Source organism: Porites lutea, chromosome 4, assembly GCF_958299795.1.
Source record: "Porites lutea chromosome 4, jaPorLute2.1, whole genome shotgun sequence".
Taxonomy (NCBI): Eukaryota; Metazoa; Cnidaria; class Anthozoa; order Scleractinia; family Poritidae; genus Porites; species Porites lutea.
In genome coordinates, this window is record NC_133204.1 from 16,699,058 (window position 1) to 16,718,359 (window position 19,302).

General features: G+C 43.4%; 3 protein-coding genes across 3 annotated transcripts in view; all 3 read right to left on the bottom strand.

Annotated features, from left to right (window-relative positions):
* Positions 1–1,625: 1,625 nt before the first annotated feature.
* Positions 1,626–9,969, bottom strand: LOC140934298 (E3 ubiquitin-protein ligase TRIM71-like). Its single transcript, XM_073383951.1, has 2 exons — positions 9,356–9,969; positions 1,626–3,272 (listed from the first exon to the last, which is right to left on the bottom strand). Exons 1-2 carry the CDS (start codon positions 9,911–9,913, stop codon positions 1,626–1,628), a joined length of 2,205 nt encoding a protein of 734 aa, XP_073240052.1. The 5' UTR covers positions 9,914–9,969.
* LOC140932836 (uncharacterized) lies at positions 3,488–9,349 on the bottom strand. The gene has a single exon (XM_073382341.1). The coding sequence runs from the start codon at positions 9,077–9,079 to the stop codon at positions 3,488–3,490; it is 5,592 nt and encodes a 1,863-aa protein (XP_073238442.1). The 5' UTR covers positions 9,080–9,349.
* Positions 9,970–11,501: 1,532 nt separating the features above from the next.
* The window catches only part of LOC140934959 (probable ATP-dependent RNA helicase DDX56), a 32,028-nt gene continuing 24,227 nt past the window's right edge, over positions 11,502–19,302 (bottom strand). Inside the window, exons 23-26 of the mRNA XM_073384515.1 lie at positions 14,455–14,560; positions 14,235–14,338; positions 13,020–13,082; positions 11,502–12,167 (exon numbers count right to left, since the gene is read on the bottom strand). Of these exons, the coding sequence (XP_073240616.1) occupies positions 12,141–12,167; positions 13,020–13,082; positions 14,235–14,338; positions 14,455–14,560 (300 nt within the window). The 3' untranslated portion in view covers positions 11,502–12,140. The remainder of the gene's footprint in view (positions 12,168–13,019; positions 13,083–14,234; positions 14,339–14,454; positions 14,561–19,302) is intronic.

The window sequence follows — 19,302 nt, forward strand, 5'->3', positions numbered from 1 at the left end:
ATCCCTGTTTCCAAAGTATTTGGAAACTCAATGGCATCCGTGTCTGCTAATTGGATAAGACGTCCAGCTATATAATGGAGTTGCTGGGTTCTTGCCTGCGTAGCGAGCGTTGAAAGAGGTAGTGAATTGGGACAATTAGCCTTACAGGCTATTGAGTTTGCGCAATACAGCTTCACTGTACACAACAAGGTTGTTGTAGCCGAAAATCTTGGATCAGTCTTACAGTTCCATCTAAAAGACATCGAGAATTTTTACAGCTGACAACGATGCATTAATAATAGCTCACGTAGAATACAACATGAAATTAGAACTGTCCCTAATTATAAGAGTCCTCCGCGACTCGCCGGGTTCGTGAAGTTACAAAAGAAAGCAAAGAAGCTAATCGAACGAATTCTATTTCATAAATCTTAGGCTCCGTTACCAGCCGTTGTTCGGGAAATAAGCCCGCGCTCCTAGGGGAAAACCGAGCCTATTAAAATCTACCATTTTTACGTAAGTGTTCACTTACGTGTCGTTTATGTTAAAGAAATTGCGGGTGTTGCACAAAACCATTTTTTACGGGAAAAATAACACATAAATTGACGGGGCCTATGTTTTGGTTCCGTATCCTTACGATTTTTACCAAAGTTAACGAGATCTTTAACTGAGAAATGAAAAAAAATTCTTCTTTACGTAATGCCGTTCTAATGCGCTTTGTTAACCTCGGATGTACACTTTAAACTGTCATTAAGAAAAAAGAAGAAGAACAAACTTTTCCAGTGGATATTGAAGTTTAGTAATGATTTCATGTTTATTTCGATGTGAGCCTTAAAAATGTTTGGAACGATTTAATACTTTCTTTACACTCGGCGGATGGTTAACTTAAAAGTGAGTCAAATTAATAATTGAAGTACCATAACAAAGTTACGTGTGCCCTTAAGTGCGCCCGTAAGTTACCACGTACAACAAAAATTAGGAGAGTGGTAAGTGCGTTTCATACAATACCCGTAAGTGTACCCATAACGGATTCGTAAGTGACCTACTTAAGTGACCACTTAAGTGCAGGTTTTATGCAACCGGGCCCCTGGGTAAGTGGGCAAGTCTCTTCCTCACTAAGGTAGTAACTTGCTCGCTTCATGTTCTTCCACATTTTAAGCAAACACGCACTAGGCAATAAACGCAAAAAAAAATTAGCTAAAACTGTACCTCTTTCTAGAACAATGGTACACCAAACTAATATAAATAATTTCTAGCATCAAGAGCTATTGCCGGATGTATATTAGATAATGGACAACCTCTCTCTCCTAACCTGCATCTAAATTAGACGGATATCTCGCTAAAACAAACACTTAAGAGTTTTCAAGACTACAAAGTGCCATATCTCAGTAAAAACAGTCATATTCACAGAAAGAAAGAAACTAATTACCTGTTTACACGTTTGTAAAAGTACCCGCAGGGTAATGGCTATTTGATCTTGCCTTAATTTCAACAGACAGACGTTTTTCGTAATGTGCTTAAGAAACGTGTATTTCAAATATCAACACCGAGACAATGTATCGTAGTTATTATTTGCTAGCATGTCAAATGGTTCATAGCAGTAGAATATACCATGTCACTTCCATAAACACATTGGTTCGCTTACAGTGCTAATGGAAAACATACACACAGTGCCGCCGTGAATCAGTAACAAACAAATGTCCAGTATTAGAGATGACAGCATAACAAGGGTGGCGATTCTCAAAAATACTCCCAGCTATCTGAGCGATATACTTTCCATCAAGAGTGAAAAGTTGCAGTCTTCTTTTCCCCCCGCTATTGCAAACGATCAAACGGTTAAACTTGTCGATAACGACACTTCTGGGCTCCGAGAACTGCCCGTCACCAGATCCCTTGCTGCCAATGTCATGTACATACTCCCCTGCGTTGTTAAATACCATGACACGACATGCAGAAGAAAAAGAAGCAACAAATTTGTCCTGTTGATAAACGACACAGTCTGGGGTTTCATCACAATCTGGGGCTTTGAATGACTGAAGTAAGTTTTTTCCATCACCTGTAAGAACTTTGATTGTCTTGTCATTAGAGTCACTTGTGATAATGCGACCATCACTGGAAACTGATACGTAGTATGGTGTCTTTATATGTTCACCGCCAATGTACTTGATAAACTGACCATTTTCAGTAAAGAGTAAATTTTTTGTGGTGCTTTTGTCATAGGTTAGACGAACAAGGAGGTCACCTGACTCGGTAAAAGCCAACGAAAAGGGCTTACCCTTCAGTGCAAACTCTCTGAGGAAATCCCCTTTAAAGCCAAACATCTGAATTCTCTGATTATTGTAATCAGCAACAGCAAGAATTCTACTTTTATCATTCACAGCAATACCCCAAGGATAGTTAAACTGTCCTTGCTCTTTTCCATATGATCCAAATTGAAACGCAAATTGATACTGATGCGGACCAATCACCTGTACAACCCAGGGACTACCAGTCAGCGGCTGTCCATTAACTTGGATCTCTACTCTATGTTGTCCAACACACTGTGGTGTGTATGTTACTGTGTACTTGCCGTCTTTGGCGTCTTTTATCTCTGTTTCCAGTTGATCACCTGCGGGATTTAATATGTTGACTGTAATCACATCCTCTTCCTGATAACACTGTCCCTCATCCGAGTTTCGGGTTACTATGGTAAAATTTGTTTCCAGTTTTTCTCTTACATCTTTCAGACTTGCCACTTCAGCCAACGATAGCGAAGGATCTGTGTCACTGACAACAATACGATCCAAAATCTTCACTTTCTGTTCAACCATATAATTTACGTGTGAAGGCTTATAAATGTCAGGTTTTCTGGCTTTTAGAAGTTCTTCACAGCGTTTAACAATGGCTTGGTTTGTTTGCAGAATTTCAGCACTGATGTTTCTTTGTACGATAGTCTCACCTCGTTCAACGCAACTTTTTAGTTGAGTCAAAACCAACTCAAAGTTTTCTACTTGTGTTGCGTGATGTTTTTCTTGCGCTTCATAAATTTCAGCGAATTTGGTTTTCATGATCCTCTCATGTTCCCGCAAATCGCGAATCAAATCTTCCACTAAATCTGTCATCTTCTTTTCGCACGACATAATTTCTTCCTTGTTCTTATCCATTAACTCGGTTTGTTTCCGTACTTTTTTCTCGTAAACAACGGTTTCTGCTTTCACTTTCTCCAAAGCGTCCATCATTTGCATCTTTTGTACTTGTGCGGCTTTCTGAGTGTCTGTCATGGTGTGTCGATTATGGCTTACCACTGTCGTGTGGGTCTTTAGATAACAGTCTGATAATTTAGGGGAACGGTGAACGAAGACAAACGAACAGACAAGGAACAGAATCTCGATAACCAAACACAGCTATATTTCAAAAGGACGATCTGATCATACAGTACTTTCCATGTGACTTGCGCGTGCGCATACATTTATGACATGACCGCATAACATGCTGAGTTAAACAATAACAAGGTTCAAATAGCAAGTTCAGTCTACTCGACATCCTCCGGGGGGGCGCGGATGCATCTTGTCCATTCTGAAATTCTCCCCATGGCGTCAGTAGCCGCAGCTCGTCTCGGTCTAGTTGATGTGACTACGGTAGATTGTTGCTCAGGGGAATTTCGCGATGCAATCCTAGAGGAAGAGAGACTTGCAGTAACTTCAAGAGGATACAGTTTGGAGACAGGACGGTTGGTATATCCAGTACTTGTGCGAATGTGTGCTGCCCTCACAAAGCCATCACCTCCTCTAATCAGGTCTTCTATAACTGCTAACTTCCATGATGATCTGGGACCTTCGTCATAGACTAGTACAACATCTCCCGTCTTGATTGATTGCTTGTTGGTACCGGATGCTCTGTGGAATTCGCGAAGTGAGGTCAGGTATTCGTGTCTCCATCGGTTCCAGAAACATTCAAGGATATGGGCTTGTGCTGTCACACGCTGCCTCATGTCAGATGCACCTCCATAGTCCGGGTCAGATGGATCATCATCAGCAATGGGATAAGGCAGGGAAGAGATTCTCCTCCCGTTTAAGAGATGAGAAGGTGTTAATGGCTCTTCGTCTGTACAATCACTTGAAACATAAGTGATAGGGCGATCATTCAGGACAGCTTCTACTTCAGTGGCGAGTGTTTGGAGCTCTGTTAAGGTGATAGATGCCTTGCCAAGCGTCTTCTTAATGGCTCGTTTCGTTAGTCCAATGATTCGTTCCCAAAAGCCTCCGTACCATGGAGCGCGTTTCGGGATAAATTTCCACTCAACGCCTTGTCGGCTGAACTGTTCCTTTAGTGAAGGAGATTTGAATAGGTCACTGAGGGTATCTGAGGCTGCAAGGAACGTGGAGGCATTATCTGATATCATGTGATGTGGCACAGATCTGCGACTTGAGAATCGTCGGAAGGCTTGCAGGAAACTTCGCTCCGAGAGGTCACTGACAACTTCCAGATGTACCGCTCTTGTTACAGCGCACGTAAACAGACAAATGTAGCTCTTGGTGGTACCCTTTTCTGATCGCACATAGAGGGGTCCAGTAAAGTCAACTCCAGTTACTGAAAATGGTTTTGCTTCCTGGACTCTTAACTTAGGTAAGGGTGCGGGATCTGGAGCTCTGAAGGCCGTTCCTTGCACCTTCCGGCAGGTCACACATCGACGAAGAAGTTTCCTCACATACTGCCGAATTGAAGTTATCCAGAATGTTTGGCGAAGCATGGTCACTACCGCGTTGACACCAGAGTGAAGTTGCTTTTTATGGACTTCGTAGACAACCAGTGCTGTGAAGGGATGGTTGGGTGGAAGCAGATAGGGAAACTTTGCTGACTCTGCAAGCTGAGCATTATGGATCCTCCCCCCGGAACGAAGGAAGCCGTCAGCATCGAGGAACAGGCGGAGTTGTTTCACTAATGTCAAACGGGTACTGGAGTTGGATCGAAGGTTAGCAATCTCTGCTGTATAGATTAGTGCTTGGGAGTTCTGGATCCACTTGCGTTGGGCGTCTTGCCTCTCCTGTACAGATAGGGGGCCATGTGTCTTTGTTGCAGGATGTTTCAAGTTCTTCACAAACCGTAGAACGTATGCTGTTACGCTGAGAAGTCTGGAGAGAGTGCTGAATCTTGAAACATCAATAAGATTATGGATGCCTAGCTCTTTCTCCGTCGGATCTGTCTGAGTCGTCCCATTCCTGGTTGTGGCATCAGTGTCTTGCACATCGGCGATGTCACACAGCTGTAGATGGAGTATTTTGGAGGGATTCCAAGATGGCCATTGCTCGACAAGTGGTAACCATTGGGGACCGTGTTGCCAAAGAGATGAGGTGTGAAGCTGTGTTGTAGAGATGCCACGAGTAAGCAGATCAGCAGGGTTTTCTTGGGTTGGGCAATGATTCCAGACAGTAACAGGGAACAGTGTCATGATCTCTTTGGTGCGGTTGGCAATAAACTGTTTGAGGGGCTTGGAGCTGTGTAACCAATGGAGGACTATCTCGCTGTCTGACCACAGATGGACTGTAATATTGGGAAATCTCGATTTGAGGGCTTCTGCTACGAAATGAGCTAGTCTTGTACCGATTGATGCCGCCATTAGTTCCAATTGAGGGAGTGTCAATTTCTTCAGTGGAGCAACACGTGACCTTGACATGACGAGTGAGGTCTGGTCACCATTAGAAATGTAGGCTACAGCTCCATATGCTTTAGGGCTGGCATCAGCAAAGACATGTAAGTAGATTGGTTGTGCATTAGACGGCACTTGTGAGAAGAAGCATCTGGGTAAGATCAGCTTGCTAGCCTCTTGGATATCTTGGGCCATGTCATTCCACTTGGCTTCCAGTTCTGTGGGAAGTGGCTCGTCCCATTCCAGCTTTCTTTGCCACAGTTCTTGAATGAGGAGCTTGGCCTTCACAGTAACTGGAGATATGAATCCCAGTGGATCATAAGTCCTTGAGGCAAGTTGTAGTACATCACGTTTGGAGGTTGGTTGACTGGAAGGGGAGGCGAGTTCCTTTGGTGCAAGAGAGATGGTGTCTTGGATTGGGTGCCAGCGCAAACCAAGAATGTTGACCACAGTGCTTGGATCGGCCGTTTGATCTTGTTCTGCCCCTTCACGAAGTCGTGGGCTATTGGATGCCCATGAGCGCAGGTTGAAATTGGCTTCATTCATGATTGATCTTGACTCTTGATAGTAACGGATGATGTCAGTTTCTTGGTCACACCCGGAGATAACATTGTCTACATACATATTGTTTCCAATGTCTTTGGCCACAGGTGTACTGTAGTTTTCCAGATGATGATGCAGTGTAGCGTTCAGCATGAAAGGGGAACTGGTGGAACCAAATAGGACCGTCTTGAAACGAAAGACCTGAAATTCGCTTTCCGGATTCTTAGGGTCTGACAACCAGAAAAATCGGGTAAAGTCTCGGTCATTGCCATCGAGACCGACATGAAGAAAGGCCTTCTCAATATCTGTGGACAGGCCGTAAGTGAAGGATCGGAATCTTATGATGATGGAGCACATATCGCTTAGAAATGGAGGGCCCACCATAAGGCAGTCGTTCAAACTTGGAGAGTTGTTTGAGGATCGGGAGCTGCAATCAAAAACAACTCTGATAGGTGTGGTAGCAGATTCTTTCTTGACTGCGTGATGTGGGAGGTAGTGCGCTCTATCCATACTGTCTACATTGTCAACCCTTTCAATAAATCCACGCCTTTCATGTTCTTTGATAATTTCCCCGTACGAGGTAAGAAGGCTAGGTGTCTGAGCAAGGCGGCGTACCATAGCCCGCGTGCGGCGTGCACAGCTACCATAGTTGGAAGGTAGTGTGGGAAAATCTTCCTTCCATGGGAATTTGGCGCTGTAACTGCCATCGGACATTCTTGTGATTGAGGATCTCTGGTAGTGTTGCAGGAAGGACTCCTGGTTATCCACTTCTGTAGGTGGTGTGATGCCTATAGACTCCAGAGACCAGAAATGTTCAAGATCACGTTCTGCCGCCGTTGTGGAAGACAGTGTCTGTAGCAGGTTCACAGCAGTGTCAGTGCGATTGACGCAGTTAGTCTGTAGCGGTCCAGAGATGAGGTAGCCAATCTTTGATTCTACAGCAGTTGGGCCTTGACCGCGGATGACCGTGTCCATCACTATATCCCAATAGTGATCCGCACCAAGTAGAAGTGAGATTTCAAAATTCTCGTCCGACGTCACAGGGTGGGCAAGTTGAAGACCCCTTAGGTAGGGTATGGTTCGGACCTGCTGCCGAAAGCGGTTCTGAAGTGGTGTGGTGATTTGGTCAATCACAAGGACACGTACTGGTATGTGTTCCCCATTGTTAGTGACGATAGTGATGTTGGCCATAGGTAATCGTCTGTTGGATGAGGAGTGTGCACCAAAGGCAGACAAGGCAATAGATTCATTCTCTGTGTAAAGTATGCCTAGTTGATCAGCCAAGGACTGCGTGATAAAGGAGCGCTGTGCACCTTCGTCGAATAGAATGTTAGCTTCACAGTGCGTATGGTTATAGCCAACAGTTGCTACAGCAGTTTTCAAGAGTGATATTGGGCCATTGTTGACTGGGATATTCGTTTGAGTAATTGGTGCGAGAGAGGTATGTACCCTGAAGGGTGGCTCTGCTATAGAAGTATGAGGACTGTGAGTGGGAGCCGTATTGTCAGGTGTGGTTGGAGGGTTGATGGCAGGATCAGTGGGGCCCAAACATAAACTTGTGTGATGTTTCCCCTTACATTTATGGCAGCGGAATTTTGACTGACACACTGAAGACTTGTGTTTCCCCAAACAGTTGAAGCAATGTCCGAGAGTCTTAACCTTTGTCCATCTCTCCCGAACGTCAGTGACTACTTGACAATTGTAGGAGGGGTGGGGACCCTTGCAGTACAGACATTTTTTAGATTCTGGTTTACTAGATTTCCCCAAATGAGGCTGTTTTCCTTGTATTTGAGCGAGAAAAGAACCAGTGATTGTTGGGGTGAGTCCATAAGGGGTGTCGTTAAGTTGGGTACCTGCTTCAAGGATTCGAATTTCCCTTACAATAGCTTCTCTCAACTCCTGGAATTTCCATTCAGGGCTCTCGTGTTCACGGGCTAAGATCTTTCTCAACTCATGGGGTAACTTTCCCAGGATAATTGGAACGAGGAGATCCCCATAGCTTTCGTGTGATCTTCCAAGTGATTCAAGACCTCTGACATGAGTTTCCATGGTATCATAAAACAGTTGCAAGCTTGTTAACTGGTTGGCAGGGCTAGCAATTTCCAGGAGAGCTTGCATATGGGCACCTATGATCTTACTGGGTTGCCCAAAACGTTCCTTAAGTAGTTTTATGGCTTGCTCATAATTGACATTGCTTAGTGGGAAACCAGCTATAGCCCTTGAGGCGACCCCCGTTAGTTGGGCCTTCAGGTAACTAAACTTCTGTACTCCCCCCAATGTGGTGTGAGAGTGGACAGCTGCTTCGAATGAATCCCAAAATGTGGGCCAGTTGAGGGGATTGCCAGAAAAGGTAGGTAAATTCAGTTTGGGAAGGCGGCTACTGTGGTTAACATTCAACTGAGAGGTCTGAGGCGGTGGATGCGTGTTCAGGGGTGGCTGAGAATTCGGTTGATCATTAACAGTTTCCCCAGAGGCTGCTTGACTAGTGGGTGGGGTATTTTCGTGACTGTTTGAAGTGCTGGGTTCGGACGTGTTACTTGGTACGAGTGGGGTTTCATTATACACCATTTGTGGGGATTCCTGATGAGTGGAGGACGGAGGCTGGGTAGCAGATTTCTTAGGAGATATTGTGACATGAATAAATCTACTTATCTGGCTGGTGGTATCTAGAATTTCATCATGGATTTCTTCTGTCTCAAAAATCTCTTGCTCGAGATCCTCCGGTTCTTCGATGAGCGCCGCAATTTTCTCGTCCAGTCCGGTGAGAATAGTCTTCTTCCGTGTAAGTTGTTCAATGATACTGTTAAGCGATACAACATCCATTTCGGTGGGTGCCTCCTTCTTCATAAGATCCTTCGCCTTGTTCAAGGTCTTCGTTAAGTGAGCACGATAACCCGCACGTGAAGAGGTTAGTTTCGGGAGAGTTTCCGCCATACTGCGTTGGATGATCCTGGTCTCGGCACCAAAATGTCGTGTGGGTCTTTAGATAACAGTCTGATAATTTAGGGGAACGGTGAACGAAGACAAACGAACAGACAAGGAACAGAATCTCGATAACCAAACACAGCTATATTTCAAAAGGACGATCTGATCATACAGTACTTTCCATGTGACTTGCGCGTGCGCATACATTTATGACATGACCGCATAACATGCTGAGTTAAACAATAACAAGGTTCAAATAGCAAGTTCAGTCTACTCGACAACCACACTGCACTTGTGGCAAATAAGAACTTTGCATTCTTCACAATAAAATTCCAGCGGTTGATTTTCGTGATATTGCTGTGAACACATGACGGGTCTGTGAATCAAATCTTCCACATCTTGTGCTTGTAATTTCTCTACCACAACATTGCGATGACCTCTTGTGGCCTTCAAGCGTTGGTGAGCTTCAAAACAAGGAGTGCATAGAAAGTTCTGGCACACGAAACAGTACAAGGAAGCAGTGCTGTTCTCATCACAACTGCCGCATTTCTGGGCCTGTGCGCCTCTATCTTTAAGAGCCAGAACATCCACCAATTGGTTGAGATGATAAGATGTGGGCAAGTTCTTGAACGAGTCGCCTTCGGGGATTTGAAAAGATGTCTGACAAACCGGACATTTTATCGTCACTTGCATCTGCCTTCTAGCGAAGCCTGCATGTTTGTCGAGACACTCAAGGCAGAATGAGTGAAGACATGGCAAAGTCTTGGGATTGTTAACTGTCTCTAAACACAACGGACACTCTGCTTCTTTCTGAAGATTTCTGAAGAGTTGTTGCACATCCATGGTCGGCCCAATATGGGTGGGATGATTATGCGTAACTTGATCAGAAATGAACTGTTGTCATGGACCATGGACTTTCTATTAATGTATCAGTCGAAATTCTAGCGCGCCCATTGGTCGACAGTTATTGTCTATGAAAACGACTGTTGTGGTACCTTTTGTACACTTAGCTGAAGGGTAATCACGTGCGTGGTTTTCCGAGAAATTTTGCCGGAATCATGGATATCCAAGACTCTAGACTGTTCACAGCATAGGGTTCAGAGATGTGTTTGTCGTTAGAACATCAAAACCCGTCGAAAACCTCTGAAAAAATGGGTCATTTTGATCGCGTCACAGTTTCGTTACACATTCTATAGTCCGCAAACCAAGAGACTGAGGGCTCGCAAGATCGGCTTACAGTATAAAATACGGTCTATTTTTTTACTCGGCACTTCGTGCCTCGGCCGCCCTTCGGGCGATGGCCTTCGGGCAACGTGCCGTGCGCCAGCGAGGATATGGCTTGCGGTTATTGATTTTCAAAAGTCGATCTGGGTCAGATAAGAAGCGAAGAAATCGTTAACAGTAGATTTATAAAGATCCCATTAGGCTAATTAATCGTGCTAAGCGACAGGTATAGACATTTTTCAAGGTGAGACTTTAAATAAGTAATTCATTTATTCACACGAAACTTCTCTGGACCCTGTGTTCACAGTCCTCTATTTTTCCGTAAGATCGACGAGATCGAGCGCTTTTGCGTTACGGGCTTCTATCTTGCGTGAGTGTATAAACTACAGCTATAAACCCCGACGCCCGCCCCCTCGGTACATTTGAAAATCAAGATGGCCGTCATTGACGGTAAGATGCGCTATATCCAAACGATCTCACGAAAAAATAGGGGACTGTGAACAGTCTACCAAGGCTCGGGATAGATAGGTCGTAATCGTATTGGCGAAGTTGTCATTTGAGTGCCACCAAACCTTTGAGAATTTGAGCATAGTATTCCGGCTTGTCAACTCAACTACCGGCTGGAACTGAACTTTAACGGTGGATCGCTAAACTAGGAGAGGCCTTTGTGATTTATGGGTTTCTGGTGCTTTATAAAAAAAACTACATTTGTAACGATTTGCAAACAAACCTCCATATCTTGCATTTAGCTGATAGTCTTATTTTTAGCGCGAGTGAGAGGGGAGCAGGAAAAGGAGAATTCCTTTCTTTCTCCACCCCTCGCACTCACGTCTCCTTTCGCGTGCGGCTCTCGCGTGACTTCTCGCGACTCCTTTAAAGGAGAGCTTGCTCACAGGCTAACTTAAACTCGCAATCATGCACCCACCTGCTTTTTTAAATGTTTATAGGTAAGCCCCTTAATTTATGTAATAAAGGCCAGCGCCACAAAATACTCTTCTCTTCAGCAGCTGTCATCTTACACGTTGGGATTTATGGGAGCGATCTCTTTGTCTAAAGGAAAGGCCAATATAAACAGATCGAATTTTTCTTTCCATTTTAATTTTATTTCAAAAATTGGACACGCGTCGTTGAAACCCGGCCCTTTACTTTTACCTTATAATCTCTGATAGCACGGTTTACCAGCTATAAGCCGTTGTTTTTTTCTCCGCTTAATGACCGGCAGAACTAAGACAGAAAATGACTTATCATTTTCCTACTAGTAACTATCAGCTATAATTCTGCAGTTTGAGAACGTCATATGATTATACAAACAATGTCCAGTTAAACTGCTCTTTGATGCTCTTCTCGTCCATTAATCTTCAAACTGATTACAAGTAATAAACCTTCAACGGTAGCCTGATTCTGATTGCGTCGATAGCATAATACTATGCGTTTTTTTCTTGAGTACGAGATTTCACTAACAGATATAAAACTGCACAGGTCGACAAAGAAAACGTCCACTTGATTAATGTTTAACGAATCACTTTTTTCCATTAGTAGTTTCCGTAGCATCAACAACCAGTGAAAAGTGTTAACTGAATTTCACCCCATTGTTTGAGGTCTTTCGCCTGCAGAGAGTAGGAAGTGGCTGACATTAATCCGAATCACTTCATTTGGTCATTTAGTGGCAAGACTGGGACAAAAGACTGGGACGAGACTCGTTTGATGGTCATCAAACCATAGCCTCCCACGCAGACGTTCTTAGGGCTTCGTCACGCGTTTCTTTTTTTTCATCTGTGTGGTGATTGGCTACCAGACCATCGATGTTCTGTTCCCATACAGAAAAGCGACGTATACCAACCACTGATTAAGTTTTCTTTCCTTTATTATGTCCCTGGGTAAATAAAAGAAACACGTCTTGATGACTGAATGTATTTTTTTCTACTTACGGATTAACACACAACACATCAGACTAACACTATATGTGGCACACGAAATAGCTCTTTGGCAAATACAAAAATTCATATGTTACTGTACCTGTATTGCTTTTTTTTACTTTGTATTTCCAGTACAAGCCCCCTAGGGCTCATATTCGGAGGGGCGATTTACCGGATGGTTTTTTGCGTTACGAGTTTTAGGGGCTTATACATGGAGGGGCCTATTTTCGCAATTTTACGGTATTAGCGAGGAGGAGCGTTGCGTGACGACCCTCTCTGCAGACAAGGGCCCGTTTCCTGAAAGATTGATTAGCAATTTAACTCCGCAAGTAAAACTCTAATCCATGATTGTACTTAGCTTCCATTAGATTACTTTAGATTATGTTTTTATTATCGTAACTGAAACTGGATCGTGGTGGTAAAGGCTGAATAATATTTTATCAAAACCAAATATCTCTTTGCGTGAGAAAACACCTGACTTTTCGTGACACCGGAAAATGACGTCAGAGGAACGAGCACTTAAATCCCATACTGATGACGTGCCACTACTTTAATCTCGGTAGTGCTTCTGATTGCTGGAAGGCAATGTCTCCTCGGTGCCCTAACCACAGATCAACGAAAAGTTTCACATGGAGCTAAACCATTTACTGATTTCCCTGTGACGTCAGGCGAATTTGAATCAACATGCACGGAAAAGCAATGAAACAAGCATTCCCTGCGGTGTGATAAAAAATATGAATGGGAAATTGTAACCTGGGTTCAGATTATAGAAAGCTGAAGTGATTGAGGAAGCGCAAAAAGACTCACACCTTATTACCCTTGTGCTGATGTTTGTGGTACTTGAAGCTTTTCAATGGATCCAATTTACGTTTCTGAGGCAAAAAGAGAAGCAAAAAAATAGATCCAAAATTGTTTATTATTCCAAGTAATCAATTATAACAAGATACTCGAAATGTAAGACGCTGAGTACAATCGGTTCTCTCTAATACGGACAGTAAAGGGTGTCCGTACAAGAGAGGTGTAAAAAAAATGTAAATTGCTTGTTTACCCACGAAGCACTTAGGAGTTCATATGAACTCGTTTAAACGCGTCCGTGCATTCCAGATCGAATTGGAATTTGGAAGTGTTGGTTTTTGAGGAGAGGGAAAAACAGGATTACCCGGAGAAAAACCTCTCGGAGCAACAGAGAGAGAACCAACGTCAAACTCAACCCACATATGGCGTCAACGCCGGGATATAGATATAGATGTAACCACGATCACTTAATTTTGAAGACTCACTCTGACAGTGTCAAGTAACTAAAAACAGGCGCTCGTTTGTCTTCAGAGGGAATCTAAGGTAGCCTGTCCACTGAGGTTTTTCCTCTTTTTTTGGAAAATTTGACATCACGCTTATGATCAATAAAACCCTTGCGGTTGTTTTTTTCATATACGAGTTCATGATTACCTCTAATAAGAAATAAGAGGGTCTGTAAACCTGTTACAAACTGGCTTGCCAGCTTGAGATGTTTTTTCTTGTGGGCATTTCTCTTTCAATTCATCACCGGGTTAAAAGGTTCTTAACATTCATTTTACTATTCACCATTTTCACCGAGACCATCATGCACCTTGTTTACCCGACAATATTTTACAGAACCATTTTTCCAATCGACCTTTTTAGTTTGTATGTTTCGTTTTCTCTTTCAGATCACGTGATGGTACCCCAGAGAACTGTTTCTTTCAAATGTCGTCTTATGCACGTGCATCCACGTGCATATGTATGCATAATTAATGAAAAGACGAAAGGCAAATTCCCTGGAGAATATCACGTGGTCTGAATTGGAAAACAAAACATAGCAGCTGAAAAGGATTATTTATCCTAGGGGGTGGGGCGGGGGGTGGGGGTAAACAAGATGCATTATCGGGTCTCGGTCAAATAGTCAATTTCCCTTTTGTTGAGTTACTTTCACACAGAATCCCTGTTTCCAAAGTATTTAAACTATAATTATATACTATAACATATGTTTTCAATTATTTCTCATTTACCTTGCCAAATGCATTGTGAGCAGAGTTCTTTTCGGACGAGATAACGTGTAGGCGTCTTCTCTTTCTTGAGAACTTTGCCATGGATGGTTTAAGAGTCGCTGGAACTGATCCAAAGAAAATAAAGTAAGGATTAACGGAAGATAAATTTTGTTTTGTCTTTGATGGGGTTTGACAATGATTTGTATTTGAAGCAGAAATTAGCTCAAGTTCAATAACTCACCGAGGTATTCAGGGACATTTTTCAAGTGAGGTTGTATTCTGGTGGGATGTAGATCCTTATCATGTCTCAATACTTGTAAGTCTCTTGGATTATCTTCAAAATATGCCTAGACAACGAAAATAACAACGAAAAAGTCTCATTGACAGATTGTGACTTATTATACTAGTAGTCTTACACGGATGCTTGGGTAAATTTCATTCAAAATGGCGCCCTCTCAGCATGTGGGTGGGTCAATACCAGTTTTTAAGAATGAACTGGTTTTGGGAGGAAAGGAGGCTGGGCAAACCGGTTTTGGGAGAACAGAAACTGGGTCACTTTTATTAATGAGCTGAGTTCTGGGGGCTGGGCAAACCGGTTTTTCAGAACAAACAGGTTTGCGGTGACAGGAACTGGGCCACTTTTATTAATGAGCTGAGATCTGGGCACACCGGGCAGTTCATGGAAATATCATGGAAAATTAATTTTAAACTATTGAAATGGCTGGTCTGGTCTAGCGGTCTAGGACGCTGTGGTTGTGGCCGCAGAAACCCAGGTTCGAATCCTGAGGTCAGCCCATTACAGTTATTTTTTTATTTTTTGATAGTTCATTATATTTTTACCTGTGGACCTGATTTTGCGAAGACGAAGAAATTAACACAACACAGTATTTCATCGCAAAACATTTTATTCACCTCAAAGAGTATATCATTTTACACACAAGAAATAATAATAATAAAGGAATGGCTTTTGGTTACATCATCACTTAATGTGTACAGTCTAATATCTACATTTGTCTTTGTAGCTTGGGTCTTGGTCTGTAGGTAGGTGCTTTTTCTTCATCAATAATCGGAAGTTCATCTGCCTATTGAAAGTACTGACATTTTTCTTTTCTTCTGCATGAGAATTAAGGTCTGTATGGGTTTCTTTCCAATCTTGACACTCGTAAGGTAGGTACCTCTGAGCGTTTACAAAACAGTTGTTTTCCTCCTTCACAGGCGTTTAATCAGGAATAACGCGTCCGTAGATACACTGCTGATATCCGTGCACAATCTCTTCAGGACAGAAGATGGGACACTCTTTCCACTTAACACAACGCAAGTAGGGCCACCAGATGCAGGCTTGATAACCTCAAGGTTTCGAAGACACAGTCCACACTTTGTGTAACTCATCTTGGTTTAAGTGACATGTGAAATGCCGTTCACCATACATTTTATATACATGGTAGTTTGAATACAACCGGTTTAAAACTTGTCAACTTCGTCAATACCAATGATTAACAAGTCTAACCAGTACCAGCAGGTTTTACAAAATTCATTAGGATGCAAAATAGCTCTTTCAATGCGTTCTCTTTCCTGCTGTGGATAATCAATCCAGTCTTGCTCATACGGTACCAGTAAATCCAGTATGTCTAGCAAATCATGCCATAACCAGTAACCACGCGACTCATATTGACTGAGATGTGTAAACGCAAAATCTAGATTTGACGACAACGTCTGATTGTCTTGTGCTGATGTTGGATTCGTCTTCTTCAGATCATCGTAGATTCAAAATGCTAAGCATATCCAGTAGGCCTCTTTTGTCCTTTCATAGTTTACTTCTGCACAATAGTCAATGTGATCTTCATTGAGATTTGTTGCCATGGTGCAAAGTTAAGCAAAAGAATACAAAAGATACCCAGTGCATCCCAGGTTTATCATAAGAATCCGTATTTGCAAACAGTCCAGAAAGATACTTTTTAACAATAGGTAACTTGTCTCTCTGGTAGACACCCGGCATAAGAAGAGCCAAAATGGGATCTTGAAGTGCCGCTTGCCATAACTCAAAAGTGGTATGCACTGTCTTGTTTTTTAAGCGCCTTGAGACAGGTCGCACACCACGCGTCTGTAACGGTCAATTTCCAACTGATTTTGAAATTCTGCGTACACGATTAAATTGACAACAGCTGGCGTTGGAGTGTCAAACTTCAAATACGAATTGACCTTACCGCTGCTGTCAGGTCTAGTCTGAACAAACCATACCCTTGCTCCCAATCTTTACGATCAATATCAAACCCGTGATATCAGTTCATATCTCCACTGCCTGAGAACGAGGTGTTGTACCCATAAATCTTTTTCGCAACTTGGTGCACTCTCGAGCAACTTGGTGCAGGTTGGTGAAGATTGGCGTAACTTAGTGCAGTTTGGTGCAAATTATTTCAACTTGGTGCAATTTGGTGCATTTTGGTGCAACTTCATGCAGTTTAGTGCAACTTGGTGCAGTTTGGTGCGGATTGGTGTAACCTGGTGCAATTTAATGCAGATTGGTGCCGTTTGGTGCAACTTCTGCAGTTTGCTGCAGAATGTTGCAACTTGGTGCATTTTGGTGCAGATTACTGCAATTTGGTGCAACTTGGTGCAATTTGGTGCAACTTGGTGCAGATTGGTGAAGATTGGTGCAACTTAGTGCAGTTTGAAGCAGATTAAATTAACTTGGTGCAATTTGGTGCAACCTGGTGCAGTTTAGTACAAGTTGGTGCAGTTTGATGCAGATTGGTGCAGATTGGTGCAACTTGGTGCAGTTTGGTGCACACTGTTGCAACTTGGTGCATTTTGGTGCAGATTGGTGCAATTTGGTGCAGTTTAGTGCAACTTGGTGCAGTTTGCCGCAGATTGGTGCAATTTGGTGCAGATTGGCGCAGTTTGGTGCAACTTGGTGCAGTTTGGTGCACACTTGCAACTTGGTGCATTTTAGTGCAGATTGGTGCAGTTTGGTGCAGACTGTTGCAACTTGGTGCATTTTGGTGCAATTGGTTCAACTTGGTGCCGCTTTGTGCAACTTGGTGGAACTTGGTGCAGACTGGTGCAACTTGGTGCAGTTTGGTACATTTTGGTGCAGATTGGTGCAGTTTGGTGTAACTTAGTGCAGTTTGGTGCAGACTGGTGCAACTTGGCGCAGATTGCTGCAGTTTGGTGCAGACTGGTGCAACTTGGTGCAGTTTGGTGCAGATTGGTGCAACTTTTAAGAAAGTGGTGCATTGGTGCCTTTTAAGAAAGTTTGGTGCAACTTAGTGCAGCTTTCTGCAACTTGGTGGAACTTGCTGCAGATTTCTGAAGAGTGGTGCAACTTAGTGCAGTTTGGTGCAGATTAATTCAACTTGGTGCAATATGGTACATTTTGGTGCAACTTGATGCAGTTTGGTGCAGGTTGGTGCAACTTGGTGCAATTTGGTGCAGATTGGTGCAGTTTGGTGCAACTTGGTGCAGACTGTTGCAACTTGGTGCATTTTGGTGCAACTTGGTCCCGCTTTGTGCAACTAAGTAGAACTTGGTGCAGATTGGTGCAGTTTGGTGCATTTTGGTGCAGATTGCTGCAATTTGGTGCAACTTGGTCCCGCTTTGTGCAACTTCGTCGAACTTGGTGCATACTGGTGCAACTTGGTGCAGTTTGGTGCTGATTGGTGCAACTTAGTGCAGTTTGGTGGAACTTTGTGTAGTTTGGTGCAGATTGGTGCAACGTGGTGCAGTTTGGTGCATTTTAGTGCAGTTTGGTGCAACTTGGTGGAACTTGGTGCTGATTGGTGCAACTTGGTGCAGTTTGGTGGAACTTTGTGCAAATTGGTGGAACTTGGTGCAGATTGGTTCAACTTGTTGCAGATTGGTGGGACGTGGTGCAGTTTGGTGCAGCTTGGTGCAACTCCGTGAGGTTTGGTGTAGATTGGTGCAACTTAGTACAACTTTGTCCAGCTTGGTGCAACTTGGTGCAGATTGGTTTGATTGGTGAAACTTGGTGCAGTTTGGTGCAACTTGGTCAAGACTGGTGCAACTTGGTGCAGGTTGCTGGAACTTGGTGCAGTTTGGTGCATGTTGGTGCAACTTAGTGCAATTTTGTGCATTTTGGTGCATATTTGTGCAGTTTGGTGCAACTTGGTGCAGATTGGTGTAGCTTGGTGCATTTTGGTGCAACTTGGTGCAGTTTGGTGCAGGTTGGTGCAACTTGGTGCACTTTAGTGCAATTTAGTGCAGAGTGCTGCAACTTGGTGCGGTTTTGCGAAGATTGGTGCAATTTGGTGCAGACTTGTGCCACTTGGTGCAGTTTGGTTCAACTTGGTGGATCTTTGTGCAACTAGATGCACTTTGGTGCTGATTGGCGCAGCTTGGTGCAACTTGGTACAATGAGATGCAGATTGGTACAACTTGAGGCAATTTGGTGCAGATTGGTGCAACTTACTAAACTGCACCAAGTGACATCAAACTGCACTAAGTTGCATTAGCCTGCAAAAAGTTACATTAAACTGCACCAAGTTGCACCTAACTGTACCAAGTTGCACCAATCTGCACCAAACTGCACCACGTTGCAACAGTCGCACCAAGTTCCACCAAGCTGCACCAAAGTGCACCAATCTGCACCAAGTTTCACCAATCTGCACCAAATTGCACCAAATCGTACCAATGTGTCCCATTCTGCACCAAACTGCACAAGTTTTATCAAACTGCACCAAGTTGCACCAATCTGCACCAAACTTCACCAAGTTGCACCAGTCTCCACCAATCTGCACCAAACTGCATCAAGTTGTGGCAAGATCCACGAAGTTGCACTAAGTTGCACCAAACTGCTCCAAGCTGCACCAAACTGCACCATGTTGCACCAATGTGCACCAAACTGAATCAAGTTGCACCAGTATGCACCAAGTTGCACCAAACTGTACCAAGTTGCACCAAACTGCACCAAGTTGAACTAAAGTGCACCAAGCTGCATTAAGTTATACCAATCTGCACCAAGTTTCACCAAATTTCACCAATCTGCACCAAATATCACCAATTTGCCTCAATGCGAAAAAAGTTTGGAATGCGGTCAATGAAGTTTGTTCTCGCAACTCTACTTCAGAAAGTA